Source organism: Aricia agestis, chromosome 4, assembly GCF_905147365.1.
Source record: "Aricia agestis chromosome 4, ilAriAges1.1, whole genome shotgun sequence".
Taxonomy (NCBI): Eukaryota; Metazoa; Arthropoda; class Insecta; order Lepidoptera; family Lycaenidae; genus Aricia; species Aricia agestis.
Window position 1 is genome coordinate 14,840,850 of NC_056409.1, and position 20,222 is coordinate 14,861,071.

General features: G+C 37.8%; 2 protein-coding genes across 2 annotated transcripts; both read left to right on the top strand.

The window, feature by feature from the left end:
- The first annotated feature begins 300 nt into the window (after window positions 1-300).
- LOC121726598 (CLIP domain-containing serine protease 2-like) lies at window positions 301-8,001 on the top strand. Its single transcript, XM_042114025.1, has 8 exons — window positions 301-424; window positions 1,108-1,241; window positions 2,504-2,681; window positions 3,216-3,394; window positions 3,622-3,730; window positions 4,407-4,584; window positions 5,341-5,599; window positions 7,990-8,001. Exons 1-7 carry the CDS (start codon window positions 373-375, stop codon window positions 5,576-5,578), a joined length of 1,068 nt encoding a protein of 355 aa, XP_041969959.1. The 5' UTR covers window positions 301-372; the 3' UTR covers window positions 5,579-5,599; window positions 7,990-8,001.
- Window positions 7,132-20,141, top strand: LOC121726602 (CLIP domain-containing serine protease 2-like). Its single transcript, XM_042114029.1, has 4 exons — window positions 7,132-7,292; window positions 9,353-9,461; window positions 19,361-19,532; window positions 19,826-20,141. The coding sequence occupies exons 1-4, from the start codon at window positions 7,248-7,250 to the stop codon at window positions 20,064-20,066; spliced, it is 567 nt and encodes a 188-aa protein (XP_041969963.1). The 5' UTR covers window positions 7,132-7,247; the 3' UTR covers window positions 20,067-20,141.
- Window positions 20,142-20,222: the final 81 nt, after the last annotated feature.

Below are 20,222 nucleotides of genomic sequence, written 5' to 3' on the forward strand. Positions count from 1 at the left end.
TTTTTCTCACAACCCAATTGGCTGGTGAAAGCTCAACAGATCAGATAGCGAGAGAGGCACGCAAGACCGACTTTACATGTCTATCCGACGCATAGATCCCCTTTTTTCTGAGCTTGCACTGTCCTAACCAAACTTAAACGTTCTAACCAGACTAATTTTCCAATTTGGGAAAAATCCCACGTCTAAGTCAAGACCTATGCTCTAAACGACTGTACCGCGGAGGCTAAAAATACCCATAAAAGTATACAAGGTAAATACGGATTAAAAATATATCCTCAAACCGCATACGAGAAACCGGGGTAACCAGTTTGTTTATAACTGCAAGCATCAGTTAGCTCGCCCAGTTCAACAACTCCGGTTGTGTGCAGAAAAATGTTCAAATTTATACTTTTATTTGCACTCTTGTTTATAACTGTACATGCAAGTAAGTTACTGCTCTTATTATAAGATTTATTTTGTTTTTATAATTTTATTATTTTTTGTAAAGAACTAAGTACTTACAATATCAAAATAATGATTGCTTTAAGGAAAAATAAATATGTACTGTAAACAATGCTAAGAGTTAGTGATGAAGAGTTTTAAATTGCTGTTTCTGTGGGGGATGGGGGGGTCGCGACGTAGTAAAATTTTAACAAAACAATATACTTGATAAAAAGGCAAAGGGTATCGTAAAATATTTTAGCCAGGTCGCATTAAAAAAGGTTGAAAAACATTGATTTAGTCATCAACGATAATAAACATAATGTAATATAATTATAATATTATCCATCGATAAACTCACTAACCCCGAGTCGGGGAATATCCAGAAGTGATATTTTGTTACGAGTTTCCTCGCCACATGTGCAGATATTATCACACTTATCGACCTTATTTCTATCATAGTAAGGTTCACAATCAAAAACAACTCGATGTACTTATTTACAATTAGATAACCCATTAAATGGTAATTTTCCTGGAAAGTGATCATCTCTATATATTTGTTTATTTTAACTATCAAACCCATATGTAGATTATAGGCTCATAATATAGCTTAAGTATAATATTATATAACGGTAAAGTAAAAAAAAATATTGGATACTTACTTTACTTACTTACTTTGTTTTGTAGAGCAATGCGAAGATTGCATAGCGTACACCAAATGTCCGCGCGCTGCTGAGCAAGCGAAGCGCAATGAAAGCGCTGAGACATTCAAAAATGCCTTCTGCGGGTTCGACACCTCACAAAATAACAAGATTCCGAAGGTAAGCCTTTAGATATTGACACTAGCTGTTGTCCACGACTTCGTCCGCGTCAACAATAACAATGTTACAACAATAACAACAGTGGTAGGCATCTGTGTAGCCCCGACGTTCAGAGAATATTTGAAAAAATTTATTCTGAATAAAAATTTTTGAGTTTGAGTTTGAGTTTTAAAGACGATGACATAGTAAAAGGAGGGAAAGTAAGTTATCTTCATACAAAGGCACCGCGCGCGGCTTGTATGTGTGCGCCATAGTATCAATGCGTCGCCACGTACGGCGGTGCCGTACACAACAAAATCTCGGCCAGTTTTACTAGGCTGGTACCGCCGAGATTTTGTTGTGTGCCGTACGTGGCGACGCATTGATACTATGGCGCACACATACAAGCCGCGTGCGGTGCCTTTGTATGAAGATAACTTACTTCCCTTCCTTTTACTATGACGATGATGGTAATAACTGAGATGACGCTCCTATTGGTCGTAGCGTGATGCTAAATAGCATAAAGCAGGGATGGCGAACCTTTCCGTTTTAATGTGCCCTTTTTCTGAAGAAATCTTCAGTCAAGTCTTAAACGTGCCATTCAATATTTTTTGTGATCCTATGCGTATTTCAAAATTTGCCTAATTTGGTGCCCACTATGCAGAGGATCTATAACATTACATTTATTATTGTTGGTTAAAATAATTTCTATTATTTTAACCAACAATAATATAAATACTAGTTTTGGGACCAGTGGCGTGCCAAAAATTTTATGTCACGTAACAATAATATATATTTTGGTTCACTATCCCTGTCAAAAAGCCTTTCTCGACTGTCCCGTACAAAAAAATCCAATTCGAGTCCAAGCAAACTCCTCAGCTTTTTAGTAAAGATATGAAGCGATATTCAAACTAGTTTCTTAAAAGCAATAAATTTTGTGTTATTATTAAAATCTGTCTGGGCTTGGTGGATATTAAAATTGACATCCATGGTCATAATGATGCAAACTGGAAAATATTTCTGTCTTGTAAATAAGATATATGCGTATTTAGCAAATACAACTTAGAACACTAACGAAAGGATATTTATTTACAGAATGATATCTGACAATCCTATGTCAAAACCGATGATCAGATCTCACCTTCAAAAACCAAAAACTATCCAATATGACCAAAACCTGTAATAAAATAAAATATAGAAGCAATACTAATATCATTATCTATTGACACAATTTAAAAGAAACTATTACACATGGAAGTTAAAGAAACGTTGTTATTCTTCAGATGTGTTGCTCCGCCTTCGATCCAGTCACCACCCTCAATCGTGTGAATCTAGAAAGCCACCCCAACGTTGGTCTCCTCCCGGAAAACTGCGGAGACATCAACGGGCGGCGCATCGTCGGCGGAACCACCGCCAACCTCTACGAGTTCCCCTGGATGGCTCTCATCTCTCACAGAACACGTATGTACTATCAGCGAAGTTGATTCCTATTTCCTAGGCAGACGGTGAACCGAACGAAGTTTGGTCGCGTTATGTATACCCCAGCCGACAGATCAGAATTAACATTGAATTGACATGGTCCGACCAAATGACGTTGGTCCGTCAAGTGCCTAGGAATCAATTTCATCAATGGTACTTTCAATTACAAACAAGAAACGACAACTTTCTTGCCAGATAAAAAGAGAAAGCTGAGGGGTTAGAAGCAAGGTTTACCATTCCTGTCGGTTCTTCTTCTTATATTTTGAAGTCCGAAATTCCTACCTATCATAATTATTGTATAATACAGGTCATGTCTTCCCTTTTGAAAAAGGACCTCTTCTTATCTCAAAAGGGTTACAGTAGAACAGTCCCTGAATATTGTAACTTCTTGTATAAGTAACGTACTCTCTATGCTATACTTCTGTTTCTTCAGTCTTGTAAAAGTAATGTACTGTATGTGCTGTCCCTGAATATTGTAACTTCTTGTAAAAGTAATGTACTGTCTGTGCTGTTCAGGTTACGGTCTCCACTTCAAATGCGGCGGCAGCATCATCAACTCGAGGTACATTCTGACGGCGGCCCATTGCGTCCAGAACAAGCAGATAGCTGGCGTCAGAATCGGCGAGCTCGATCTCCGCTACGCGACCGACTGTCAGGGCACGGGAGAAACTTACGTCTGCGAATCACATCTCCAGGTATAGTGCTGCTTAGTAGGTAGAATAGTCTTCCGACCCAGACCATTACGATTACAAATTTTAATGGATGCATTCTTCATCAGCATGCAGTACTGCTCATTCGCCGTACTTTTGTCATCATATTTTTTTAGATCGTCGACGTGGCACAGTTGAAAGATTTTCCAATTTGTTTTTTTTTAATATATTTTGTGGTCATTACATTTTCTCCATTAGTATTTTTATTTTAGGATATGCTGGTCGAAGAAGATATTGTGCATGAAGGTTACCTGGGATTACCGACTGTACTGAACGACATTGCTCTTCTTCGCCTCAAAAAGCCAATAGACTTCTCGTACAGTAAGTACTCTTATTACATTTGCAAGGATCAGGGTTCTTTAAGTATTTACACTTCTTATGCCAACTTGTGCCAATTACTTAATATGTTATATTTTTTTTAAATATCATTGCATCATGGCTTGTACACATTTAGGGTATTTTGTGAAAGAAAACTTTAACATGGTACGTTCAGATTTCAGAGCTAAACGCGACATTATACATAATATTTTAATACTTGTATTATTTTATTCGCGAAAACGCGCATGGAGCATTTATTAATTTAAATAATATAATTTTGTCATTTGAACATACTCATATACATGGTCTATTGATAATAAATTAATTAATCAAAACAAAGAGCTAATACTTTAGAGTTTAGACTTTAGGATGTGTATGAGTCTCCTGTATACTTATACAGTTCACTGTGAAAGAAGCACTTTCACAGTGAACTCTGCTGAAAGAGTAATCCTTTATTAAACTTTGGGCAAATTCATCAGCTGATGAGGCTGCAGCTGGAGCGCTGGCCCATACAAATCACAAAAAAATGCTCTTTACTAAAATAAAAAATTAAGGGGAGCTCCCATACAAATAAACACAATATTTGGCCTAATTTTGCTCTATAATGGTACGCGTGCGCGAGCCCGACTCGCACTTGGCCGATTATTATTTATTGATCGAATCCTTCTTGATTTTTCAGAAAACGCAGCTCCCATTTGTCTGCCCGTATCGTCTGCAATGCGCAATGTATCTTTGGGCGGCAGAAAGGCAACAGTAGCCGGGTGGGGATTGACAGAAAACAACGAAGATTCATCGGTTCTGTTGAAAGTTGACATTCCAATTTTAAGGGGAGACGACTGCCGGAAGAAGTATAATAGGTAAGACTCGAGTTTACAATAATAATATGACCTAAAAAGTATTAAATAAATCTTACTCTTTAATATTGCCTTTTTCAGAATTCGTCTAAATCTCAATTATTTCTGAACGTACATACTACAGTCTTCATTATTTTGAAGTCGGTACCAGCTAATTTAATCGTGAGATCAGTCAATGTCAGAATATCTGAAACTTTTGGGACTGGTACCGACTTCAAAGTAATGTAGACTGTAGTATGTACAGAAATAGTTGCGATTTAGACGAATTCTGAAAAAGGCAATATTAAAGAGTAAGAGTTATTTAATACTTTTAGGTCATATTATTATTGTGTTTACCTTGGAAGTCGGTTTTAATTTTTTGTTAAAAATAATAATGTACTTCGCGATCGCTCTGTGCGAATGCATACATTCTTGTAAACCAGTCTGTTAACTACTATCTTACTACGTATCTTACTCAGATACTTATGTTGATTCGTATGCAAATGGCATCAGAATAAAAAATAGTATAAATGTTTTAAAAATCCTCTAAATTTTCTCCACCGATACCTTTTCAAGTATCCTCCACCTATCTCATTTCCCCACCCCTTAACCTTATTGTAAATAATGTCAACAAAAAAAAATTTAAAGGCCAATGTTAGCCAAGGAGAAATTTGGAACATAAACTTATCAAAAGACAATAATTGTGTCTTGAAACAATTGCAGAAACTCATGTTTACATAATTATATCCAGTTTCAAAAGTAATTTCTTTCACTTTACAGTGGATCATCAAAGGACAGAACAGAGAACCAGCTTTGTGCTGGTGAGCTGAGGAAGGACTCCTGTAACGGTGACTCGGGAGGTCCCCTCATGTTGGAGAATGACTACCAGGGGGCTTACAGGATCGTGCAGTACGGCATCGTCTCCCATGGACCCAAACAGTGCGGCTCCGAGTACCCAGGGATCTACACTGATGTAACCAAGTTCATGGACTGGATATTAAACAAAATCAAAGAGTAACCAGCAACGACTGTAGTTAAAGTTATTTTTGTAAATTTTAGTAATAGATTAAAAATTAAAGCTTTCTTGTGTTTATTTTTATTATTACAAAAATGCGTGTTTCCTTTTGTTATTTCCATTTTCGTTTGTTCCTTTCTAATGGTCATAAATTATATTAAGATAATTTTGAAATAAAATAAAAAGCTTACGCATGGGTGATTACTGATTAGGCAATTGGGCTGGATTGAGGGATTTTCAAGAGTATGTGGGAATAAGCGTGGAGGCCGCAAAGAAAGATCTTCCGACCGAGCGAGGTGGTATACTCGGTCAGGCCGAAGCCCACGTGATACATTTCAGCTGTCGTTTATACTCGTATAACGACGCGCTCAGAATAGTTCGATAGCACGATGCAGGAATGTTAGGCGAATTGTGGGTACCGCCACAAGTACATTTTTTGTAAAAATATTGTTTGGCACGCTCTGTAGCCTAAACGCCTTGGTGGATTTAACTTGAGAAGTGTCATTAAATTCGTGCTTACTATGAGGGTACTGACTAACACTTGGTACCTATATCAAATTGCCTATATAAAAATACCGTTTTAACTTGTTGTCTGTTGATGAGCTTATTTGCCCGTACAAGTGCACCTTAATAGATAGATAGATATATATATATATATATATATATATATATATATATATATATATATATATATATATATATATATATATATCACCATAATAGATATATATATATATCTATTAAGGTGCACTTGTACGGTTGTATATATATATATATATATATATATATATATATATATCCGCCGTATCGTAAATAGCAGCTACCGTACTCTTATTTAAGTATTCTGAATGATACGGCGGATATATATATATATATATATATATATATATATATATATATAAATCAACGAATCGGCTCCAACGATTTTCATGAAATTTAGTATATAGGGGTTTTCAGGGGCGATAAATCGATCTAGCTAGGAATCATTTTAAGAAAATGTCATTTTATTCGTGTTTTATCGAATACCGAGCAAAGCTCGGTCAAATAGCTAGTTTATTATAAATTAAGTAAAACAAACACGTTTATTTGTTCAGTAAAATAATAAATTAGTTAGTAAAAACAGAAATGTTTTAATTTACGTGGATTTTTGTATCAGTAAATCATTGTTTATGTCCCATCCCTATTGTCGGATTTTTCCGACTCGGGCGTTGGACATCAATACACTTTTCTAAGAATATTTTCGGTAATTTATTTAACTTTAGACATTATTTTTAGGTCTTCTAATTAAGAAACTAAAGTGTAATCAATTGTAAATTATTACTTCGTTAACTATTTACCAAGTATAAACATAATATTAATATAATACAGTGCTATCAAATAAAAAAGGCAGATTAACCGAGTAGTGGTACTGGTCGTAAATATCCGACCTTGGCGAAATGGGCACAAAAATATTTGTCGGATTATTTCGACCGTGGCGGCTTAAGGGTTAATATATATTTGGTAGCCTTTTCTTTAGCTTTGTCATATTCTTGGCTCTCTTTGTTTTTCAGGTCACGGCCTCGATTTTCAGTGTACTGGAACCATTATCAACTCGAGGTACATTTTGACGGCAGCAAACTGTATTCGAAACAGAAACATCGCTGGCGTGAGAGTCGGAGAGTACAACAAGTGTATGAGCATTGACTGCCAGCTAGACCAGTGCGAATCTCATATTCAGGTATTATAATTTGACGATAAAATAGTCATTCAATAGTAATTTCGACAAGCAATAGTTTTAGCAATTTGGCAGCACTAGAGCACGCCCTAACTAAACCCTACAAACCCTCGATTGGGTCCACGTTTTCAGTAAGTATATATGAAACTCAAAGGTTGCTGATCGACATAGTGATCTGTCAACGCACCGCCCAAAACTACTGGACGGATGGGGTTGAAATTTGGCATGCAGGTAGATGTTATGACGTAGGCATCCGCTAAGAAAGTTTTTTGATCAATTCTACCCCCAGGGGCATAAAAAGTGAAGTTTAAAGTATATAATAATAATATGTATGTTAGTCCTTAAGGTATTTATTATAATATGAATATGTATGTTAGTCTGTAAGGTATTTGTATTATGGGCCTAGATGTCTGAAATAAATGGTCAAATAAATAAAATAAAATACAGGATGAAAATTTGAAACTTTATCAAATCAATCGGGCTGAGACTTTGATACCTAATTAATAATAATACTTCTTAAGGCGAATGAGCGTGCGTGGCCTAATGGGTAGACCTTTGGTTCGCACTCCTAGAGGGTGCAGGTTCGAACCCGGGTGGAGTCGTGTACAAATGTGACATTTTCTGATCTCAAGTATATAATACGGACGCTCGTACCCTGAAGGAAAACATCGTGAGGAAACCCGCACATAGTTGGTACCAGAGGTTCCAGTTGGTACCAGACTAGTTCTTTCCTCTGGACTAGGCTTGACTATGTTGCGAGAATGTCGTATGTGCTTGGGCAACCATACGGACTTTTAAAAATCTTGTCCCAGGTACTAAAGTATTTGAGGAGTGGTTACTTCGCTCTGAAAATACTGTATAAATCATCCACAACGGATGTAAAGGCCTAGATTTTTCTTAGGGCGACCGAAGCTGCGGTTAAAAGCTCGTACAATAATATAGTCATGATAACCTATAGATATACTAGGAGATACAAGGATATATTCGTCTATAACTGCCTATGAATCGACATAATGTGGACTGTCCATAGTGGCAATCATGTTCGTTCATGGTGCAAAGTGAAAAAGGTGTTCTTAATAATTCTGAGAAATCATCGTCAAAATGATCCAACCGAATAGTAATCCATGCGAACCAAAAAAATACACGTCATTCTTTCCATTTCAAAAAGAAACGTATCAATGGGTTCCAGAATAAACATTATGTCACTCCGTCCTTCCGTCTTCGTCCTCATATAACCGCGTGCCGCGGCCGGGCCTCCCGCGCCACCCCTCGTGTCACCCCCGCTCTACCCACCGCCGCGAAGTGACCGTTCTGCAACGATTTTAAGTGGGATAAAATAAAATGCTATTGTAAAAAATTAACACCCTATTTTTTGGTTAAATGGACTCTTCTAGTGATACCTAAGCCCTAAAAAAAATTGGCCGAAAGGTGTTAATTGCATCCTGTATAATGTTACTGCCGCACTCAGAGAGGAACATTCATTACTTAATTGTAAGTAATTCAATATTTTGACATAAGCTCCATACATGATCTGTCAAACTCTTAATTAAATTGAAGGTTAATTATAATTAAAGTCTCTGAGTACGGCGGTTATAGGGCTAATTCAATTGTCAAGTCTTAATAAATACACTTACTAGATAAGATGACGCCCGCAACTCCGTTGCGCCAAAACTCGCTTATCGTGCGGGATCCATACATTTTTCCAGGGCAAAAGGTATCCTATGTCCTTTCCCGGGACTCAAAGTATCTCCATGCCAAATTTTATCAAAATCGGTTCAGCGGTTTGGGCGTGAAGAGGCAACAGACAGACAGACAGACAGACGGACAGACAGACACACTTTCACATTAATTATAATATTAGTATGGAAGTACGGATTGGCTGCATGAGAACAAGTTTAATGATATTAAATACTTATGTGTTATTTATAGCAGAGCGTTCAGCTAGACTTAATAATACCTACCTGTTACCTGACAAAGCAACCAATTCATTTTAAACTATTTATTTTATTTTATTTTTCGTATCCATATTTTTGGAGTCTTTATGTTATGTTTTCCTTTTTTAGGATATTCGTGTAGAAGAGGCTATAGTCCATGAAGATTTCACTTCAGAACCAAATGTGGACAACAACATAGCTCTTCTGCGCCTTCACGATCCGATCGACTTTACTTTTAGTAAGCTTTTAAAGACAATACAACGTTACTCATGTAATATAATAATTATAGACGAGGGTCAAGTCAATTCAGAAAGCAACGCAACGCGTAGATCAAGTATGGTTTGACCATGGTTTGACAGATTTCAAGATGAGATGTCATACAAGTCTGCCAATTCAATACAAATGCATGATTTCTGTCTACTCTGGCATGATCTACGCGTCGCGTCGCGGTCTCAATTGACCCAATGCAAGTGGATGAAATGGGTAACAATTTGAAAATGTTCTCTTTTTGCATAGATGGTGTTGGGTATTATAATCTGTGCGTGTCATAGAGTAAAGACGGCTAGTAGGTAAAAACGTTAATATACCTACGCCAATCAGCTGATCGATTCGGGACGTTAAAATTTACGCGCGTACGTCAAGGTCGCTGATTGGCTAATTGTTCCCCAAATTTCCCGTTATCCTTGACATTTGTAAAATTTGAATATACGCTAAATTTCTATCACTGAGGCTAGACGTATTATTTCTCTCTCCCAAAAATTACTATCTCTGCAATAGAAAATCAGTCAAAACTAACTTTTTTCGCACCTAATCGTTGCTGCTTATCACTGGCGGCAACATACTGGACCTTCAGAGCCAAATTAGTCAAAAGATTTGGGCATCAAATCCGAGCAGCGACCTTCGGACTACAACGGAGACCAGAGCATCTCAGGTAGAGTACCAGCTGACTGCCCCTGCGGCGACTACTTCACGTGAGTACCCCTTTATTCACATAAGCCACTATTATGCCATTGATGGACAGGGATATGGAAGGTCGGTCTAGTCAGTCTAGCCAGACCTGCGACAAATCACCCTATAAAAACGTTCATGATGATAAGACTGCGCAGATCATGCGAGATCTAATTAAAAAACGCGGAATTCTCAAAGGCAGATTAACTAAATTTTCAAATTATGTTGACACTATTAAAACGCCTTTAACTAGAGAATCTAAAATAGATTTAAAACTAAGAATAACCGGTGTCCATACATTATTTAATGAATTCTGTGATATTCAAACACAACTTGAAAATACTGTTCCAGACTGTGACATTGATGATCAACTAAATCAGCGTCAGCTGTTTGAAGACAGTTACTACAGCACTCTGTCACATGCAGAATCTCTCTGTGTCGATGGAGAGGCCGCGGATAGCTCCAAGGTATGCAATAGCACTACACAATCCTCCGTTAAATTACCGGTTATCACTTTACCTACATTTGATGGCTTATATGAGCACTGGCTAGAGTACAGGGATACTTATTTGTCTTTGATACATAATTCACAGGATATAAGTAATATACAAAAATTCCATTACCTTAAATCCTCTCTTAAAGGAAGCGCAGAGATGGTGATTAATTCCATTGAAATTTCAGCCTCAAACTATTCTGTTGCGTGGGAACTAATGTTGAACAGATATGATAACACTAGGCTTTTAGTTCAGAGTCATGTCAAGGCACTATTTTCTATACAACCACTGTCTAAAGAGTCACCTTCACTAATTAGGAAGCTTATAGACACCATAATTAATAATTTACGCGCTCTTAAAACCCTAGGTGAAGCTACAGACTCATGGGACACACTAGTAATCCATATCATCACGTCAAAGTTAGATAAAATTACTGAGAGGCACTGGGAGGAGCACAAAGGTTCTCTTTTGTCTGACCGTAACTCCAAATTAGTTTTAAAGATTGAACATTTAATTCAATTTCTGAAAAATAGGGCTGACTTACTAGAAACTTTAATTTTATCGCATAGCAAAGATAGCCCTAGCACCGATTTTAATAGAAAACCAAATATAACAGTAAGAAGTAATGTTTCACACTGTAATAATGTTTCAACTAATAAGTCAGCCGGTCGCACTGTTCGCAAGCCTATTTGTGTTGTATGCAAAGGTAATCACCCACTTTACACTTGTACTCAATTTATCGCGATGGATTTAAAATCGAAACTTAAAGTTGTCCAAGAACACAGCCTATGTAACAACTGTTTGCGCGCCGGGCACTCCGTTAACACTTGCGTATTCGGGTCTTGTAAGAAATGTAACTTGAAACATAATTCGCTATTACATTTTAACGATTCCGATAACACATCGAGCTTTGTTGCGAAGAGCCCGTCGACTGAATCGTCGATTTCAAGTGCAAGCGCATCGCGCATCCCTGTACAGTGTAAATGTGATAAGGCGAACCTCATTCAGGCAAATAACGTTCACACAGACACGCACATAATAGATTCGCACTGCATTAATGTGCAACCCGTTTTGTTATCTACTGCTATGGTCGAGATCCCCGATAGATACAATATTTATCATTTAGCATGCGCGTTACTCGACAGTGGTAGCCAAAGCAGTTTTATAACAAATTCACTTTGTAAAAAATTAGATATCGAGCTTATACAGTCCATTCAAGAAATACGCGGAGTAGGCAATGTCGTATCGCATTCTTCGCATTCTTGTAATGTAAAAATTAAGTCTCGCGTGAGTGCCTACTCAAAACAAATTCAATGTTACGTTTTAAATGAAATAACACCTACATTGCCAGCTGTTCAGGTGCATAATTCTTGTAAACGCTTTCAAATTCCTGATAACGTTCAGCTGGCAAATACGCAGTTTGTAGGGTCACAAAAAATTGATGTTTTGATAGGAGCGGATCATTTTTGGGACTTGCTTATCGATGGCAAGATGCGTCTACCGAGCGGTCCGTTTTTACAAAACACTAAGCTAGGTTGGATAATTTCGGGTCCAATAGATTCTAGCATTGTACGCAGGGGACATGTCCAATGTAACGTTAGTACTGAGCTCAGTCCATCCACTATAGACGATCAATTACGTAAGTTCTGGGAACTCGAAGAGTTAACTTTGCCTCGAAATTCGCATACGGAGGACGAGCTGGCCTGTGAACAAAGTTTCGTTACAAATACTACACGCGACAATCATGGTAGATTTGTGGTTCACATTCCACTCAAAAACTCAGCCGAGGTTTTAGGTGAATCTTATTCCCAAGCTAAACGCCGTTTCTTAGCATTAGAGAAGCGGCTATCTCGCGCACCTTCTAGTTACAAACAACTATACGTTGATTTTATGCGAGAGTATGTTGACCTAGGTCACATGACCAAGGTCGATACCTACTCGAACCTTAATTATTTTTTGCCACATCACGGAGTATTTCGCGAGCACAGTACAACGACTAAACTTCGTGTTGTGTTTGATGCTAGCGCTGCTACTTGCAACGGAATTTCTTTTAACGACATTCAGCGCGTCGGGCCGCCTATTCAGGGAGATCTGTTAGGTATTTTATTAAGATTTAGACAGTTTAGGTTTACGGCAAAGGCCGATTGTGCTAAAATGTACCGGCAAGTGCTAGTGGCGCCCTCTCAGCGGGATTTGCAGCTAATCATATGGCGCGAGGATACATCGAAGCCACTAGATGTTTATCGCTTAAATACGGTCACGTATGGTACGGCATCCGCACCTTTTCTCAGTGTGCGCTGTCTAAAGCAACTAGCTACCGAATGTTCTGACCCTGAGGTCAGAAGGGTCATAAATAATGACATGTACGTGGATGACCTTCTAACTTCCGGGGAGGTTAAGGTCGATCTTTTAAAAATTTGTAAAGACACTGCTGATACATTAAGTTCCGGCTGCTTTCCATTAAGAAAATGGGTTTTCAACTTTGAACTCGATGAAGATGCAGGTCTTGCGTCTCTAAATAATTATAACGACAATACGCAAAACACGTTTCGTGACTTTAACTTTACTGATAACATTCAAAGCAAAACATTAGGCTTGGGTTGGTGTAACGTGAGCGATGAGCTTAATTTTAACACACAGTTCCAGCCATCCGACACTTCAATCACAAAGCGCACAATTTTGTCTACAGTTTTCCAAATATTCGATCCGTTAGGTCTATTGAGTCCGTCTGTTATTATCGGTAAGGTTCTGTTACAAAAACTGTGGTTGCTAAAGTTACAATGGGACGATCCCCTTCCTACTGACGTAATAAAAACATGGAACCGGTTTGTTATCGATTTGTCTTATCTTTCCGCAATTAAGATCCCGCGACATGTTTTTCAGTGCAACTCAACTCGTAATGAGTTACACATCGACGGGTGCAAAGTAAAAAGAGTCATCTACAAAACAGCTACTTTTCAGGAGAGCGCATAATAGGAAAAAATGCTCCCATTTTGTCAATTTCCAATCAAATTTATTGAAATTTTCATCGTTGTTTCATTATTTATAAATTAATCTACATGTATATTTAATTTCTTCTATTTATGTTTAATTTACGAGATATTGTAGTTGTCTGCATCTACATTGCGCTTGAAAATATGACAACTGAGTTAACTACCACTTGGTCGTTTCTACGTGGGAATTAAAAATTATATTTATTAAAGTATTTTTACCGATTACTAGTGCGATTATCAGTACCTACGTAAAGTGTAACACTTTATATTATTAAAATATGTAGTTAATGACCGTTTTACACCTTAAAAACACCAAGTTCAGAACATGTTTGCGTAGATATCTTTTTCTACGTTGTCAATTCGGTGCAAGGTGCACGATTTAGAAGGAAGTTAAAATATGAAATACTAGCTTTTGCTCGCGGCTTCGCTCGCGTGGAATTTGAAAATCGCGTAAAATCCAAATATTCCTGTAAGCTCCCTTAGAAACATGATGTTATTCCAAGACCAAAAGTAGCCTAGTAACATAGGCGTTTACATCTTTTCAAATAAGTTTATGCCAAAAAAACAATACGATTAGTTTCTTAGTTAGAGCGTGAAGGAAGGACAAACAAACAAATAAATAAATAAACAAACATACTTTCTAATTTTAATATTAGTTTGGATATACTTAGGAATCATTCATTTACTTTCGTACAAATCGTAATTTCTCACAACAAAAATGAAATTCTGTGTCAATACTTTAATTACTTTAAAACTAATTTAAAAAGTATTCAGTATCATTATCAGTACAGGAACTATGTTGTAAATTATTATAATTTAGGCAGAGGCTTATTACGAGTAAGTCTTTGTACTTGGCACTTGTGAATTGTGATCATGATGGGTTCATTATAACATCATAAGCGTCGCTGGACGTTTTACACCATCGAAGGGATGTATACGATTCTTCAGAACACAAAATGAAATTTTATTTCAACGATTTCTCAATTGCTTTTCATGATCACAGAGATCCTAAAACCGGTCAAAGATAAGTTAAAAGGAAAACTTCGCGAGATATTTTTGCGCTACAGTTAAACTTGTAAATGCCGGAATATGATGTTTTGCATATTTTGTTTACCTAAATTTTGTCGTAATTTACGTCACGTGTCAATACACGTGTCTTTATTTCTCAATCGCCTTTTCTTTAGATCAATACTGATCTGACGTCTTTTTCTACCGTTTAACGAGGAAGGCGTAGAACATTCACTTGATGCCTCCACTGCCGAAGAAGTATCAATGGTGTTGTCTTTAGAAGATTCACAGTTTGAGAGGGATAATATACTCGATGGCTCGATATATGAGTTAATAAACTCAAGCAGGTCATAGATTATATGAGATCAAACTATCTGTTTAATAAAAAAGACAATATTTTGATCTAATACTGATAATGGGCGCGGCGGACCTGAAGTGATGAATTGTATTCTGAGGGCGTTGGCGTATTTAATAATTTGCTTAGATCGCCATCCAAATTTTCAAAATCATTTTATATTTTAGACTGAGAGTGAACTGGTGTGACTGGCCCAGAGTATTCAGATCATGGGGACTTATCTTACGAAGTTAACTTATATTCATTTGTATTCATCGCTGATACATCAAGGTTTTCTATAGAAGTTCAATAATTCTTCATCGGGCAACACAGTGTTTTGCTCGATAAATCTATCGTTTATGTTCTGGAAACTTTCAACTTCTTTAAAAAGTTGTTTTGGACTTTCTGAACATGAAACAACAGTAAAAAATAACAGAAAGAAATTAGAAGTCAATTAATATAATAACAATAAGAATTAACATAGAAAGGTACTCATAAACATAACAAACAATACTAATTTACAAAAGTAAATTGAGACATCTAACGCAACGTAGAAAAAGCTATATGGCAGATAGCCGCTTATGCCGCATAACATTAACCCCGCGCGTCCCGCGTATAGACGATCAGCGGTAGTTATCCGCATCTACGTCGTGCAATTTCACAAAACAGGAGTAGATGTCTTCTTTTACGTGACAAAAGTACCAGAAATAAGGTGATATTTGAATTTTTGTTTTTGTTATGTTGTAGAACATGATATTTTAAGCTAGTTTCTACAAAAAAACGAAAAACTCAAAATTGCAGATGACTTTTTTTACTTTGCACCCGTCGACATATTCACAGATGCCTCACAAACTGCATATGGCGCCTGCGCATACGTACGTTCTATACGTGGAGATAACGTACAAGTGAGGTTATTAATTTCCAAAGGAAAGGTTGCCCCATTAAAGCCTGTCAGCATACCTAGGCTAGAACTGTGCGGCGCGGTGCTGGGTGCTAGGCTATACGATAAAATTAATAGTTCGCTTACTCGTAAGTTCGATGACGTCACTTTTTGGACCGATTCAACAATTGTTTTAGGCTGGCTACGCATGTCTCCTAACTTACTCAAAACATTTGTTCAGAATCGTGTCGCTGAAATTCACGACCTGACAGGAAAGTTTTCCTGGCAACACGTCAGCGGCAAGGATAATCCGAGCGATCTGGTAAGCCGCGGGGTCAGCCTTGAAAATTTGGTTTCCTCTAATATATGGTGGGAAGGCCCTATGTTCTTGAGAAACCTTAATTTTGATTGTAATGCACAATTTAATTCCAATATGAGTGACACTTTTCATGATTTACCGGAACTAAAATCAAATACCTTGCACTCACTGTCATGTAAAGTTCATAACAATAATTATACAGATGAAACTTTATTTCCGTTTAGTAAATTTTCGCAGTTTAATCGTATGAGTCGTTCCGCCGCCTATATTCTACGCTTTACTCACAACTGTCGGCCGTGCAACAAGGCAAATCAGCTGACGGGTGCGTTAGGTATAGATGAAGTGAGACGTGCCGTACTATTATTAGCTAAATGGGCGCAAAAAATGTCATTTCCACAGGAATATGATTTACTCAAAAATGGTAAATGTATAAAGTCAAGTCGACTAGCTAGTTTAAATTTATTTTTGGATGAGAATGATTTAATTCGCGTAGGCGGCAGAATAAATAATTCTGACGAATTTAATTTTAATAAAAAACATCCCATATTGCTGTGTTCTAAACACAATTTTACACGTTTATTGTTCATATACGAACACAAGCAATATTTACACTGCGGCCCACAGGCTCTGTTATACCACTTGCGCGAGAAGTGGTGGCCTATATCCGGCAGGAATTTAGCTAGGAAGGTGACTCATCAGTGTGTTGTCTGCACGCGAGTTAGAGGTAAGACGCTAAGCCCCCTTATGGGCAACCTACCTAGGGAACGCCTTACACCTAGCTACCCGTTTGATCGTAGCGGAGCTGATTACTCAGGGCCAGTGTTCGTTTTAGGCCGCAAAGGTAGGGGCGCAAAATTAATAAAATCATACATCTGTTTATTTATTTGTTTTACTACACGAGCTATACACTTGGAGCTTGTCAGCGACCTATCCACTGACGCATATCTACTCGCTCTCAAGCGGTTTATTTCCCGACGTGGAAAACCATGTCAAATTTTTTCTGACAATGGACGCAATTTCGTAGGTCTTTGTAATGATTTCGCTCAGTTTTTATCTTCATGTAGCAAAGACATTGTCGATTACGCTAGAAGTCAAAATATCGAGTTTTCTTTTATACCTCCATATTCCCCTCATTTTGGTGGCTTGTGGGAAGCGGGGGTGAAATCGTGCAAGTACCACCTGCGGCGAGTGGTTGGTGGTGCCCACCTGACCTTCGAGGAGCTTACCACAGTACTGACCCAAATTGAAGCGGTACTGAACTCACGGCCGCTGGCACCCCTGTCGTCGGATCCAGCAGACTACTCTCCACTCAGCCCTGGACACTTCCTCATCGGCCGACCTCTCACAGCGCCAGTATGCGAGGAGGACCTGACGCAGGAACCGATACATCGGTTGACCCGATATCAAAGGGTTGAACAACTACGGCAACATTTCTGGACGCGTTGGGCCAAAGAATATGTTTCGGAGCTGCAGACCAGGACCAAATGGAGGCAGAATTCGGCGGAACTATCACCGGACTAGCTGGTTCTGATCAAGGACTCTTCTCTACCCCCGCTGAAGTGGCAGCTCGGTCGTGTCGTGAGAACGATTAACGGCAGCGATGGTATTGCCAGAGTAGCCGACATCAGAACGTCGTCAGGAGTCCTGAGGCGAGCCTATACCAAGATATGTCCACTGGTGGACAACGAACACTCATGGCGAGAGACTTAGACTGCAGAAGACGTTGTAAGCTACTGCTTTCAAGGCCGCGGGCATGTTGGGTATTATAATCTGTGCGTGTCATAGAGTAAAGACGGCTAGTAGGTAAAAACGTTAATATACCTACGCCAATCAGCTGATCGATTCGGGACGTTAAAATTTACGCGCGTACGTCAAGGTCGCTGATTGGCTAATTGTTCCCCAAATTTCCCGTTATCCTTGACATTTGTAAAATTTGAATATACGCTAAATTTCTATCACTGAGGCTAGACGTATTAAGTATTTCTCTCTCCCAAAAATTACTATCTCTGCAATAGAAAATCAGTCAAAACTAACTTTTTTCGCACCTAATCGTTGCTGCTTATCACTGGCGGCAACAGATGGCTTTAAGGCCAGAAAAATGAATTGAAGAAGAATTGTGAGGGAAAAAATCACGTACGTCTTAAATTATTATAGATGCCTGTTAGATGTCACAGGTCAGACAAAACATAATTATATAATTATTGTTGGCCAATAACATAAATATATACAATAACATAAAATATAACAACAAGAATAAATGACGCATGAAACAATTTACGGGCGCGGGCGATTTTAGTTAGAGGCTTCCGTAATAACAACAAACTACACAACAAAGAACCTTTTCTTCAAATTCTATATTTTCACTTGTATGTAAATGTGTCATCTATGAATAAAAGAAAATTTCAGAATAATTAAACATAATTGTACAGGTTCCCTAGAACATTTTTTTTATTATTATTATCAAGCTAATTTTTCGTGAGTAGTTTCATTTTGATAAGACGAACAACAATTTCCTCTGCGAAAAATCTCGAAAGTGGTAGCTAACACAGATAGAAAGGATTCAATATTTCAATTTGATGGTCCTAAAATAAATGGATTGTTCTATATTTTGTAGGACAATGTTACTTTTAAATTATATTATAACTAATAACTATAAACCTATCAATATACAAAATACAGCAGTGGGGCTAAAATGGTCACATTTAGCAATTCCTCTTAATTAATTCAGCAAATGAATTGTCAAAACTGTCAAACTGAAAAATTTCAAATCAGTAGCTTGTTGTCACTTCAAAGCGACCATTTTAGCCCCGCAGCAGGGCTAAAATGGTCGCTTTGAAGAATCATGATATGAATCATAATATGATTCATTTTTCTAAAATCGCTAAATGCAACTCTGCTTGCAATTCATTTCTGTATTTTTGTACTGATTTGACATTTGTCAGTTTGACAGTTTTGGCAATTCATTTGCTGAATTGATTGAGAGGAATTGCTAAATGTGACCATTTTAACCCCGCTGGTCTTGTTCATCTTATCAAAATGAAGCTACTCACGAAAAATTAACTTGTTAGTAATAAAAAAAATGTTCTAGCGAACCTACAGTACCTACTATAATTTTTTGGCTTTCATAGAATTTGTATGAATTGTATTTTTTAAATTTCCAGAAAACGTGGCTCCAATATGCCTCCCGGTGTCGAACACACTGAGGAGCGTGTCCATCGACGGCAAAACAGCGACTCTCGCAAGCTGGAAGTTCAGGAGCGCAAACTCTTGCGAACTAAACAGAATCAGCCTTCCATTAGTTACCAGAGATGAGTGCGTCAAGAAATATGAAAAGTATGTTAATTTTTGTTATACTTATACGAGTACTTAATAAAAAAATTACTTTTCACACATAATATAGCAGAAACAGCAGAACAAAGATAGGACGCTACATATTCCTGTTCAATGAAATTTTAAAAAATATAGTCATTTCCACTAACTGGTTACAAGAAGATCATTGCAATCATTGCATCAGATCACAAGCAGATCATTGCAAAATTTGCATGAATTCAAGAACACATATTATTGTTCGCTAGGAATTAGGATTTGAACTCACTGAAAATTTAAAAACGCACTGTATTTTTTAGGAGTTCAAAAATCCCTAAAATAAGCGTCAACCACATTTGCGCTGATGAGAAAGCGGAAGATGCCTGCGGCATCGTCTCCGGGGATCCTCTGATGCTGGAGACTGGTGACAAGGGGGGACGTAGGGTGGTGCAGTACGGGATATCCTCCCACGGACCAATGCGCTGCGGGACCGACTACCTTGGGATTTACACCGACGTCTCCAAATACATGGACTGGATACTATCCAACATGAAAAAGTAAATGTAGCTGCACTGCGCACATAAAATGAAAGCATGACGTGAATTTTGTGATTTCCTAATAAACTGTTTAAAAGCTTACAAATTTTTTCTCCGACTAAAGCTTCGGCCAAACCTACGCGACAAAGTGACTGTGAAGCAGGAGTGAGGAGCGTCTGCA

What these genes read in the sequence shown, in the direction of transcription:
- LOC121726598 (XM_042114025.1), top strand. Translation starts at nt 373, where the DNA reads ATGTTCAAATTTATACTTTTATTTGCACTCTTGTTTATAACTGTACAT. An exon ending in TCTGCGAATCACATCTCCAG is followed by an intron (nt 3,395 to 3,621) that starts GTATAGTGCTGC and finishes TTTTTATTTTAG; the next exon opens with GATATGCTGGTCGAAGAAGA. An exon ending in GCCAATAGACTTCTCGTACA is followed by an intron (nt 3,731 to 4,406) that starts GTAAGTACTCTT and finishes TTGATTTTTCAG; the next exon opens with AAAACGCAGCTCCCATTTGT.
- LOC121726602 (XM_042114029.1), top strand. Translation starts at nt 7,248, where the DNA reads ATGAGCATTGACTGCCAGCTAGACCAGTGCGAATCTCATATTCAG. An exon ending in TCCGATCGACTTTACTTTTA is followed by an intron (nt 9,462 to 19,360) that starts GTAAGCTTTTAA and finishes TTAAATTTCCAG; the next exon opens with AAAACGTGGCTCCAATATGC. An exon ending in TGCGTCAAGAAATATGAAAA is followed by an intron (nt 19,533 to 19,825) that starts GTATGTTAATTT and finishes TGTATTTTTTAG; the next exon opens with GAGTTCAAAAATCCCTAAAA.